This window comes from Phascolarctos cinereus, unplaced genomic scaffold (assembly GCF_003287225.1).
Source record: "Phascolarctos cinereus isolate Bilbo 61053 unplaced genomic scaffold, phaCin_HiC Scaffold_4;HRSCAF=312, whole genome shotgun sequence".
In the NCBI taxonomy this organism is placed as follows: domain Eukaryota; kingdom Metazoa; phylum Chordata; class Mammalia; order Diprotodontia; family Phascolarctidae; genus Phascolarctos; species Phascolarctos cinereus.
Window position 1 is genome coordinate 133,485,967 of NW_027555847.1, and position 13,126 is coordinate 133,499,092.

At 43.8% G+C, this 13,126-nt stretch overlaps 1 protein-coding gene across 1 annotated transcript in view; it reads left to right on the forward strand.

Annotated features, from left to right (window-relative positions):
* Positions 1-5,815: 5,815 nt before the first annotated feature.
* The window catches only part of LOC110221834 (mesothelin-like protein), a 35,793-nt gene continuing 28,482 nt past the window's right edge, over positions 5,816-13,126 (forward strand). Inside the window, exons 1-2 of the mRNA XM_078151709.1 lie at positions 5,816-5,824; positions 7,282-7,337. Of these exons, the coding sequence (XP_078007835.1) occupies positions 5,816-5,824; positions 7,282-7,337 (65 nt within the window). The remainder of the gene's footprint in view (positions 5,825-7,281; positions 7,338-13,126) is intronic.

Here is a 13,126-nt window from a genome sequence, read left to right on the forward strand (position 1 = left end):
GCTGATACTCTCCTTCCCTAACCGCCTTGTATTTATTCTGGATGTATTTATCCCATACACACTTATATTGGCACATGCCATCTCCTGAGATAGAACGTAAGCTGCTCATGAGCAGAGATTGTTTCATTTTTGTCCTGTGCTCCGCACACAGCGATTGCATGTTAAATGCACATTGACCGATTCATTGATTAAGTAGAACGTAGAAAGTGGAATGTCAGAGATAGAAGGGACATTAGAGATAGCCCTGTCCAATCTTCTTGTTTTCCCCTTAAATGGGGAAGTGGTTAGTCCTAGGTCATAGGGTAAATTAGGAGCAGATTCAGTACTAGAGTGCATGTTTTCTGATTTCTATTCCAATGCTCCTTCCACTAGACTCTACTGTTTTGTTTTGTTTTGTTTTTGGCTAGGCAGTAGGGTTAAGTGACTTGCCCAGGGTCACACAGCTAGTGAGTGTCAAGTGTCTGAGGCCGAATTTGAACTCAGGTCTTCCTGAATGCAGAACCAGTGCTCTATCCACTGCATCCCTAGACTACTTTGAGTAGATGTTTCAAGCCTGCTTCTTCCAGGAAGCCTACCTTCATTAATTACTGTTCTCCTTATTACCTTGCATATTACTTCGTCATACCTCAATCAATATTTGTTGGCCACCCGATAAGATGACTAGAAACAAATTATATTCTTAAGGCCCACAAGATTTAAATGGTACCTGCTGTCACCCAGCTTGTCTCTCCCTGCCGAATCCCTTTTTCCTGAAACCGAGGTATTTGTCTGTGGGACTTTTTTCCTCCCCAGAGACATTGAGGATGGCTGGTGAGTGCAATAGTAGGAGCTGAGGAACAGGGAGTCAGGAGACTCGGGTTCTGGTTCTGGCTCTGACATCCAACTTGCTATGTGATCTTAGATGAGTCCCTCATCTTCTGTGCCTCACACAGCCCTTAGGGGCAGGATGAGGGCCCGGAAGGAATGGGAAGGGAGCTCTCAGAGGAGTCACACTGGGTAGATGCGAGGTCATTAGAGTAGCAAGATGACAGCAATGTCAGGGTGACAGGAAACATCCATAGCAACTGAATTTGCCTCCTAGATTGTCCTTCACCTGCTGCCCATCGCCAGAATTGTGGAGATCGTGCCCCCTGAGCTGGTGACCCAGATCGCCAGCTCCTTCCTGCTTTGGGACAGTCTCACTACAGCCAGCCTTTAAATCATCAGTGAGCAACCATGGGGACCAGAGCAGGTGAAGTCTGAATGTTTATGTTATATTCCCCATATGGGCAAGGAAAATTACACTGCCGTGGGCCATAGCTTGATCTTCAAACTACCCTGCCCCCATTCTCCCCTGCCCTCTCTTGCCTAGAGTACTCTGTGTCCTATTCTTCCAAAGGGATGGGCTTTCGAACAAGGGCAGTATCTCTTTTCTGTTGTCCATACTAGTAGTGAGGTGTAGGACATGAATTTTGGATAATCTGCTTCTTTGGGTCCTCTGAGGTCACAACTTTTCTCAACCAGGACAGAGGATAGGATGGTGGTGGTAGTCCTATCCATCTGGCCTCATGCAATGGGACCCTAAACTCTCTGAGGGCAGGGACTGTAGAGATCAATCCTTGTAGAACCTTGGATGGTGGTGATGTGGTGGTAATGATGATGATGATGATGATGATGAAGATGAAGATGATGATGGAGAAAATAAACCAGGGGCAAATCCAAGCTCATTCCAGATCCCAGGGAAGCCAATTACTCCAGAGGGAAAATTCAAAATGGAGTTAGAATGGTCTATTTGATTTCTTCTAGAGTGTTTCCCATTAGGGCATCTCTTCTTCCAGGTTGCCCCCTACTTCCTGGTTCTTTTTCCCCAGATTATTCCTTCTTCCAAGTTTTTCCTCTTCCCAGGATATCACTAGGTGTCCCTTCTCTCAGGTTATCTTTCCTCTAAATATATCCCTCTTCCTAGCATGTCCATCTCCCTTTCTTCCGAGTTATTCCTCTTCCCAGATTGTTCCTGTTCCCAAGCTATCCCTCCTCTTAGGCAATCCCCCTTCCCAGGGTACCAATCCTACAGTTCGTTGCTTCTCCCAGGTCATCCCTTTCCCCAGTTTACCTCTTCTCTCAGGGCATCCCTCCTTCCAGATAATCCCTCTCCCCAAGATGTCCCTTCCCCCAAAGTGCCAGTCCTTCTAGGTACTCCATCCCTCTTCAGTGGTCATTTTAGAAAGAAACGGAGAGAGGCATGGTAATGGAAGCAGACACTCATCTCTCTTCTCTCATTTGGCCTCTAAAGTCAGGCTACATTGCTGGTCTGACCCAGCCCAAACCCTCCCACCAAGGCTTGGATGTTTGTTGGGCTCTCCTGAAGATGGGTAGATGGGGCATTATTAAAAAAGGTCATAATTGGGGCCAATTCATCCTGATCACCATCTTCACTATACATAGGTCAATCACCCAGTCTTCACTTAGCACCCCAGCATGTCTAGTTCAGTGCTGGACACTGTAGGAGAGATTGGGAAGGAGCCTTTGCCCTTTAGGAGCCTAGGGCCTGAGGGAGAGAGGAGACAAGAACAGACCCAGACCCTGCTTTCAGAGAGGCCATAGTCTAGGGGAAGCATAGAAAAAATAGACAAAGAAAAAGAAAAACAAACAGATTTGCCTTTTGGGAGCTTAAAGTCTAAAGGAGGCCAAAGAAAAGTGGGTCTAGACCCTTTTCTTGGGGAGCTCAGAGTTTAGAGAAAGCAGAAAAAGAACAGATCCAAGTCTTTCCCTGATGAAACTTGAAATCTGGAGGAGATGAGGAGGAACAGACATAGGCCCTGCCCTCAGGGAGGTCACAGTCAGGGGGAGACAGAAGAAAAACAGACTCAGCTCCTATCCTTGGGGAACTCACAGTCTTGGGGAGGCAGGATTAATATACAGAGGTCAAGGAGAGAATAATTCAGTGCTAAACTCTGGGGTTTGGATTCTAAGGGCAAAAAGGAGTTATAAGAAGGGAGAGATAGAACATTGTGAGATGGAATAGTCAGAGGAGGCTTTCTGTATGAGTTGAAGTGAACTGGGTCTTGAAGGACAGATAGGGTTTGTATCAGCAACTCAGGCATGGGAAGGGCATTCCTGGTGGGAGGCCAGCTTCAGCACAGGTACAAAGTCAGGAATAAGCCTGGCTTAAGGGATAGGAGGAGGGAAGGAAGTATAGAGGAACCATATTGAGGATAGGAGAAGGAAGGGTCTGATGGGATTCCTGCAATGCCAAGCTTTTTTGCTGGGACTCTTCATTGCAATCAGTACTAGCACAAAGCCTTCAGGTTATATGCTATGGAGCTAGGCTCTAGACACAGACTTTGCCTTCAGGGAACCTATAGGCTGGGCCATATTGGTCTGTGAGATGCTATGAGCCCTTCCCTTACAGAGAGAAATCCAGTCATGGGGAGTATACATGGCATTACAAGCCAGGTCCGGAATCTAGTTAGAAGGGAACAGGTCTAGTGAATGCAAAAATCTGCATGGGCCTCTAAGATTCCTAGGCTCTGGAACTTATTATCCCAGGCTCTCTTAGCTTATTTCTCTTAGGAGACTCAGAATTTTAAAGGGGCAGGGACTTTTCAAGACCACCCAGTCCCACAATCACTGAGTCAGAGCTGGAAAAGACTTCCCAGCCCCTCATTTTAGAGATGGGGACATTGGGAACCAAAGAGGGGAAATGATTTGCCCAAAGTCACTCAGCAAGGTAGTGGCAGAGCTGGGGCTGCTTCCTGATCCCCAATCCAGGGTTCTTTTACATTGGTAAAGTTCTTTACAAAATTCAATTCGATAAACATTTATTAATACTGAGGATACAAAAAGAGGCAAAAGATAATCCCTGCCCTCAAGGAGCTTACAATCTAATGGGGGAGCCAGCATGCAAACAAATATATACAAAATAACCCGTATACAGGACAAATGGGAAATCCTTAAAAGAGGGAAAGTGCTGGGACTGAGAGGCAAATACCCAGCTTCTGTCTCAAGTGACTGAGGTGAAGGAGAGAGGAATCCAGGTTTGGCTGGGAGTCCACAGTGGCAAAGGTAGAAGGGATCATCCTTCCGACAGATCAAGGTAGGGACGGGGAGGGCATGGTATAAAGTCACAGGAATTAATGGCAGAAGAGATTTTAAAGATTATAGTATCATAGGTTTAGAGCAGGGAGGGAACTCTGGGACCATCTGGTTCAATTCCCTTAATTTATAGATGAGGAATTTTAGCCTAGGGAGGCTGAGTGATTCGTCCAAGGCCACACTGGTAGTAAACACCAGAGGCTGGATTTGAACCCAGGCCTCAGTGTTCTTTCTACTTATCCCATTCTAGTCTACACCTCCCCTTTTTACAAAGGAAGAAACTGAGTCACAGGGCTAGGAAGGGTGACTGTCCTAATGTCACAATGAGTTGGTGGCAGAACTGGGATTAGAGCCCAAGTCTTTTATTTCCTCTTCCAGGTCTCTCTCCACTAAGCCAAGACAACTCTCAATAAAGGTCTACTAAAATAAAAATCATAGCAACGATAAACCCTAGCTCACACTTCTATGTTGAGTTAAAGTTTACAAAGCACTTTCCTGGTTGGAGTGTATTTGTTCCTACTTTACAGAGTAGGAAGCTGCCTGAGAGGGATGGTAAATTGCCCACAGATATGAGACCCCGAGCTCAGACCCAAATCCAATGCTCCTGACCCCAAGCTCAGGGTGTGTGAGCCCAGGTCTACCCCTTCCTGCAGGGTCCATTTCTCACAGATGTAGAACTGGGATGATGAACTGAAGGTGGGTTCTGACCCAGCCAATCTTGGGGGAAGGTGGATAGGCCAGTGAGGGATTGAAGACCCAGAGTTCCATCTATCAGTGACCTTGGAACTTACCCTAGGTGGAGCCTTCATTTTTTCCTCTGTAAGCAGAAGAGGTTGGGTTAAATGGCCTCTGAGATCCAGCTCTAAATTCTAAGATTTGGCATCTCTGCCCCAGGAATCCTCTAAGACAGAAGACTGCTGCCCCTACCCCTCTGAGAACCATATTAAAATGAAATTCTGAAATAGTTAACAAAATAAATAAAAAGGCAACAAAACCTGGATGATGTTTGTGGTTTTCTAAGCCAATAGGTGTACCGCTGGGATCCTTGTATTTGGTTATGGCCAACTCTACCCTAGGATGTCCCTTATGCTGCCACACCCTCAATAAAGCCTTAGTGAAGATGAGAGTGATGTTATCTGGGGACCCACGATGAGACTGCCCTCTGCTTGAGGGTGCAGGGGTGTGTTGTCCTAGACTGACTGGGGGGTGGGGAATCTGTGAAGGGAGAAGGTAACAGGTGTGCTTTCTTTCCAATCCTTTTCCTTCTCTCCTCCTGGCCCTGGGTCTTGTTGAGGCAGATTCTCTGGGTCCCCAGGGATGCCTGGAGTGCTGAAGAAGTGATTTACTAAATGGTCCCTGAGGGGCCCCAACGAGATAAGGGAGCTCCCCAAAGGCTGATGGCTCTCAGCTGATGCAGTGGGGTTTCTATGGCAGGTCATGTGGGCTTGGGGCCTGACCACAGCGCTGCCTGAGTTAATGCTTGCACAAGCCAATAGAAGAGGCCTGGCCTTGGCCTCATTCCACAGACTGAGCTGCAGTAGCATTACTGAAGCGACAGGAGAGGAAGGGGCTTCCTGGAGGATTCCTGGAGCAGAGATGCAGCATCCTAGCATTTAGAGCTGGAATAAAATGAGGACCCTCAGATTCAGAAACCTGCCCAAGGTTCATGCAGGTACTAAGTGACAGGGCCAAGATTCATACACAGATTCCAAAACCAGCATGTCTCCAAATCCAGGCCACCATGGGATCGGTAGGAGTGATGGCTTGAGACCGTTCTTCATGGAGGATCCTTGTCCATGGAGGATAGATAGTTATTGACTGTCCTCCATGGAGGCATTGAGGCTGTAGACCCTTCATGGAGGGTTGGCAAATCCCCCTTACGGAGAAGGATCAAGAAGTAATCCACATAGAAAAGGCCCAGTGAACGCTCCCTCGCTGAGGACTGTTCATAAATCTCTACCTATGGACAAAGGAGGTATACTCATAGAGGAGAGTTAGTGAGCTGTCCTCATGGAGAAGGTTTGGGGGGCTGTCCTACATGGAAAAACATCAGGGAGCGATCCCCGTGGACTAAGGTCAATGAATAGCATGCTTCCCATGGAACAAAGTCAGGTAATTTTCCTTAAAGAGGAAGGCTTGGAAAGGAGAGGAGTCAATAACTTATCTATCTTCCACAAACTAGCAAAGAACTATCTCTCGTGGAGAAGGGCCAGGCAGTCATTCCCTTTGGAACGAGACCCTTCTCTTCAAGGGGGATTCACTAACCCTTCTCCTTTAGGATAGTTCTCTTATCCTCCTATCCTTATGGAAGGCAGCTCCCTGATCCTTTTCCATGGAGGACAGTTCACTGACCCTTCTCCATGGAATACCATTCACTAATCCTTCTCCACAGCTGACAGTTCATAAGAGATCATTCACTGATCTTTCTCCATGGAGGACCTTTCCCTATGGTGGGGTGGTGGTGCATTTCACTGACACTCCTCCATGGGGATGGCTCTCTGATTTTTTTCTATAGCAGGCAATTCCTTGACCCTTGTCTCTGTCCTTTTAGTGAGAAGGGAAAGACATTCCAATAGTGATCTTTCAGTCCACAATACATATTGAGTATTTATTGTTTACCAAACCCTACATTGTACAAAGGGATGGGAGATAAAAGGTGGTACAGTGGATAGAGCACTGGTCCTGGACTCAGGAGGACCTGGGTTCAAATCCGGCCTCAGACACATAACACTCACTAGCTGTGTGACTCTGGGCAAGTCACTTAACCCCAATTGCCTCACATAATTAAAAAAAAAAGATACAGGGTGAGTGCCTACCTTAAGTCTGAGATCTGGTGCTGAACCATGTGGTCCTGCCCTTACGGACCTCCTGTCCTAAGGAGGGAAGTAGCATATACATGTAAGTTTGACACAAAGAAACATGCTCAGAGTATAACTGGGGACCATAATTTGTCCTGGAAAAATGAGATGTTGGACTGATCAGGTTGAGTGGGGCCAGTCAAAGAAGGTGAGCTTTTTAGGGTGAGCACTAAGGGGAAATGGTCCACTTGACCTTAAGGAGGCCATTCCAAGGGGTCCTGGGCAGCTACAGCTACCACTTGGAAGGAAGTGCCGTCTTTCTTCATGTCTGGGTTTCGTTCCAGGTTACGTAGTGTCCTGGGGCCTTGTCCTTCTTGTGTCTCTGACTGCACACTGCTCTTCTCCTCAGGCCTCGGGCTTCTTCCAGCAAGGGCTGGCCTCCAGCGTGGGCAGCCAGGTGGCCCGGTGAGTACCCCTGTTGCGGTCGAAACTTGACACTCACCAGGGCCAGGGGATCCCTGAGAATAGGAGTAGGCTGGGCTGGATGTGGCCTTAGAAGTGGGAAGTTCTCAATGGCAGAGCCAAGACAAACCTGGATAAAGCCCCCAAGTTAAGGCAATGTCCCCTGAGGGCAGGGCCAAGCTAAACTAAAACAAAGCCTCAGTGCTCCCCACTAGTATAGGGCACGGCTGGGTGAAATTGGATCCAGATTCTCTTTGATAAGGATGAAATCAGTGTTTTTCTTTGGCTCATTCAATGAAAGAGACATAGACGTCAGCAACCCAAGGAGAGGAAGAGAAAGGGAAGATCTCAGGGGAGCAATTAGTTGTTTGTGAGTTTGATAGAAATAGTCCCTTGGGAGAGAGACCATCTGGTTCCATAGGTGGGGCTGAACTTCAGGCCAATGAGGAAAGTCAAGAAGAGGAACCCAAAGGATTCTATACTCGCTCATTCAAACTCAGAAAAAGTTGCACCAGGTGGGCAGGAAGTCAGAATCACGAATTGTCAAAGCTACAAGGGACCTTAAAGGTGATTTGGTCCAGTCTCACTCATTGACCAAAGGGGTAGGGGTAGGGAATGAATTGAAGAAGGGAAATTATTTGACCAAGGTCATACAGCTGGTACGGAGCCAGGACTTGAACCCAAGACTTCTGACTCCAAATCTAGTGCTCTTTCTATTGGACCATTGGAATCATGCGCGTGTGTGAGCATCATGATGGAATGGACAAAGGCTTTGGGGGAGGGCGTGATGTAGAGGAGTGGTTATAAATAACTCTTCCTTAGGGAGCCTTTGGTCTAAATAAAAAGATGAAAACTCAGTTCGTCAATACATACAGGTCAGATAACAGGCCATCTCAGAGAAGGTTAATTTCTCCTAGACACCTTCATATGTACCTGGAGGTCGATACCAGCTGGATGGTAGTACCTACCGAACCACGGGTTCTTCCTCCCTCAGGGTGTCAGAGCACTTAGCACACAGCCCAGTAATTATCTCCCTCCCCTTTAAAATACTAGTGTCGATACTGATTAAAAGCTAATTATCCCCGTTTCCTCCAATGGCTCCTTGTGGCGTGGCAGTAATCCTGGGTCCTCAAAGACTACGCTAGGGGAAATGAAGGCTCTGGCAGTTTTTGCCATGCTGGAAACCCTCCCTGGGCAGTTCTGGCAACGGGTTGTGTCTAGTTTCTGAGCACCAGCCAGCCTGGCTGGGTATGGACGGGCTCATCACCACTTGGCTGGCCACTTGGTGATGAATTCTTTGGCTGCTTCAACCCAGAAAACAAAGATAAAAGCAAAATGGCCCTTGGTCCTGTGCAGTCTCCTTCTGTTTCTATAGCAATGGTAGCAGAGATTCATAGTTTTTAGATCATCGAACAAACAGACCGAGCTGTTGGTACTCTAAATGTGACATCCTTGTCCAGTGACCAACAAGCGGGCATACTGTTGAAGGAAGTTAATTGTACCAAGCTTGGCATTCTCGCTATAAATGAGCTCATAAGAAAAGGATGGAAAAGAATGGTACACACATTCCTCTTGGAAAGGCAAATAAGGAGGTTGGAAGAGTTGGTTTTTATCATATATCTCAAGGCATGAGATATTTCATGGGACATTTGCTCATTTCGTATTGCAGTGCTCAGGATAAATAATTGCTAATAGATCAACATGAAAATAACTGCAGCTTATGCAACATCTCTTGCAGGGGATGAAGAGGTGGAAGAATTCATGAGTAGTTTTATAACGCCCTCCAAATTAAATCAACATATACTTTGATACTCAGTGGTTTCAATGCAAAAGCAAGCATAGGTGAGGACAGCAAAAAATATGTTGGAAAATATGGTTTAGCGGTAAGGCCAGAGACTTGCAAACTACCCAGAGGCTCATGCTTATATATCATTAATACTCCCATCAAAAAAAAAAAAAGAATTAGGAGGTGCTAGACGTATCAAGCAATAATATTATGGAAAATGAAATTGATTATATTTTAACAAAAAAGAAAGCACTGATTATTGATTTGGGAATCATTCCTGAGTCAGCTATGTATAGTCAATCTACCAACTTGTTAAAGATATGAATTAATAGAAAACTAGAAGAATTAACATAAGAAAATGATATGATGTGCAATGAAAACAATTCCATACTGACTTAATTTAAAATTATTGATGCCAAATTTTGTGTCACTGTTAAAACAATCTTAGCCAGCAAATACATGATCTCTGTGCCAAGTCAAGAGATATGCAAGGCCAGAGCAAAACAAGTTTAGAAAATCAACTCTTTGTGAAATCTTACAGAGAAGGACAGTGGAAGATTATGAGCAATATTGCCTCAGTAAGTGATGAGAAACAGTGGAGAGGAAAACAGAAATTTGGTGAGATCCAATTAAGCAAAGTTATCCCAAGAGCATTTGAGGAGTAACTGGAAGGACAACAGACAAAATGGAAGGCGAGGCAAAGGCGTTCATAACAAATTCTTTTCATCATAAAGTACAGAGAATCCACTACAATTTGGACTCGTAACATCACAATCTTGGATTTACTATACAAGGACAAAGTTGTACATTAAAGACAACAAAGATGGAAAAAGTAACTAAAGGTTATATAGAAGAGATATACGCTCAAAGAGGTGCAATTTTACATATCTTTTTTTTTTGGGGGGGGGGGCTAGGCAATGGGGTTAAGTTACTTGCCCAGTAGAGGCGCAATTTTAACGATGTTGAGAGATTGATGCCCAACATGGCACCAACCAAAGGCATGAAAAAAAAACCTCAGACTTTATTATTATCCAAAAAAGGAACCTAAAAGGACTTCAGTAACTATCAACCCTGATGCTTGCTTTCTCATTATGTAAAATTTTTGTGAGAATAATCCACACTTCATCAAAGATGTCCTGTATCAGATGGGAGCAGGCAGGTGTTTGCAAATGTGTTCCACTGTAGATCACAACTGTTTTTTTGTTTTGTTTTTTTGTGTGTATATGAGGCATTCAGGGTTGAGTGACTTGCTCAGGGTCACACAGCTAGTGTCAAGTGTCTGAAGCCAAATTTGAACTCAGGTCCTCCTGACTCCAGGTCTGGTGCTCTATCTACTGCACCACCTAGCTGCCCCTGTAGATCACATAGTGCTAGATTATGCTCAATGAAAGTATTCACCATGATCATGGGGTTAAACTCAAATTGAAATTGGGTCCACCAAACGCTACGTAGGGATCCCTGCAGGGCACATATTGACAGCATCTGTGTTCTATTTTTTAAATTTATTTTTTATGTTTTCCAATTACATTTTCACTGGATTCAGGCTGCAGAAGTGTTGTGGGCCACACCTCTGGTAGAAATTCAGCACAGAATCCAAGTCGCAGATGGATCTCCTAAAAAGATGAAGTCCATCAGATACTCCTTTTTTTCCCCTTGGTTAATATTACGCTGTTAGTATCATGTCCCAGAACATGGCAGAGTCTCTGAAATATGATCCCATGACTATTCAAAAGAGTTCAACCTTAATATTCACATAGGAAAAACCAAGGGGATGAAAAATGCCTGTTGTCCAGGCTGTAATTTACAGTCAGATGTACAATCCATGGAATTTATGGATCCGTCTTGGGCAGACATTTCAAATGAACAATGAATTGGGCCTAGAATTGAAAAGGAGGAAGAGAGAGGATGATCTATCTTTGAGCAATTGTAAAGTGATTTTAATGACCACAACCTTTTCCCTGAAACAAAGACTCGTTACCAATATCCTAACAGTAACCAACATTCTTTTGGTGATGTTGTATGACTGCAACTCATGGATGAGAATTATCCAGCAGGCAACAGAGAAGCACATGGTGAGTGTGATCAGGTCACATCACATTACAGACAGGAAGTTACAAAGTAGACATGGAGTGAAGAATGCCTACAAATAAATACAACTGGAAAAGAAAATGGACCAGTAAAGGACAACTAGTGGTCAGTCTGTGTGCTCCATTGGGTAGCCATCAACTCCAGGAAGGCCCCTTGGCATGTTGAATTTAATTCAACAAGTCGTTTGACCACATGGTCTCCATATGGGAGGACATACATGAGGGTACCACAGTACAAGCAGGTGTGAGTTCTAATCTTTATCTTTAAAGGTAGCGTGGTGATGCAATGGATAGAGCTTTAGATCTAGAGTCAGGAAGACCTGAGTTCAAACCCAGCCTCAGAATTTTCCCTTATAGGATTATGCTCAGCTTCTCAGAGTAAGTTAGTTATTCTGGGTTATAAGCCTACCTATTCTTCCTTTTGTAATATTATATTCCAAAATCTCTTCTTGTTTATGGTGGATCCTTCCAGGTTTTGTGCGAGCCTACCTTTAGTTTGTGACACTTGTACTAATCCTTTCTCAAAGCATGTAGTACTTTTTTCTTTGATGTGGGCATTCAGGATTTTGGCTATGACATTCCTGAGACTTTTCCTTTGGGGAATTCCTTTCAGGAGGTGATCAGTGGATTCTATCTTTACCTTGCCATATAGTGCTAATAGATTTGGGCAGTTTTTCACTTATGATTTCTTGAAATATAGTGTTCATAGTTTTCAAAGAGTCCAGTGATTCTTGATTCTTAAATTCTCTCTTTGTCCCGTTTCCTAGGTAAGTTTTCTTTAATATCATATATCTTATATTTTATTCCATTTTTACAATCTTTTCATTTTGTTTCTAGTTCTTGTCTCATGGAGTAATTGGTTTCTGTTTGCTGTACTCAAGTTTTCAAGGAGTTCATTTCTTTGGCAAAACTTGATACTTTCTCTTCAGAACTACATATTCTTTTTACAATGTTTTCCTCCAATGATCTTATTTCATTTTTTATCTTTTACTTTAATTCATCTAGATATTCATGTATTTCTTGTGGAAAGTAAATTTCCCTTGAGTATCTGCTTGAGATTGTTACAGTTATTCTCTCCGTCTTTTGGGGGGTATTTCTAAATTTGTGATGATTTTTGATGCTAGTAAGAGTCGTGGTGTTTGTTTTTTTAATTCACCTCTTCAGTTTTAGTAATGAATTAGGGTTTTGTGCCAAGGTCAGACTGTGTTTCCAGCTGCACTTTTGGGTAGCATGGCTGGCCATGAATGGTCTATCTATCCAGCAATTTATTTTATTAATATCTTTAGTCTTTACATCACCTAAATTTCACCTTGTCAAAGAGCCATCCCTTATAATATTTTTTTTTAAGAAAGGAAGAGGAAAAAATCAGAAAAACTGATTAACACATAAAAAATTGATAATATATGCAATATTCTACACTTTTGCAAAATAGTAGAGGAGATGCATTCTCCCAGCTAAGAGGTGCAGTGGATGGAGCTCCTGGCCTAAAGTCAGGAAATCAAGGAGTCAGGGTTCAAATCCAGCCTCTGATACTTACTAGCTACGTTACTCCGGGCAAGTCACTTAACCCCCAGTTTCCGAGGTTGTTGTGAGGATTAAATGAGATAATAATTGTAAAGTATTTAGCACAGTTCTTGGCTAATAGCAAGCAAAATAGAAGTGATAGCTATTATTATTCTCATATCTCTTCTATGGGATTAAGTTGTTCTTTGTGATTTCACAACATTCATTTTTTGTTGTTTTGTGGTGGTTATTTCCATTTCCATCGTTGTAGTCATTGTGTATATTGTTTTCATGGCTTTTTTTACTTCAATCTGCTATCGCTTCCCGTAAGGCTTTCCTTGTTTCTCTGTGCTCATCGTATTTGTTGTTTCTGACAACACAGTAATATCCTATTATATTCATGTACCATTACTTCT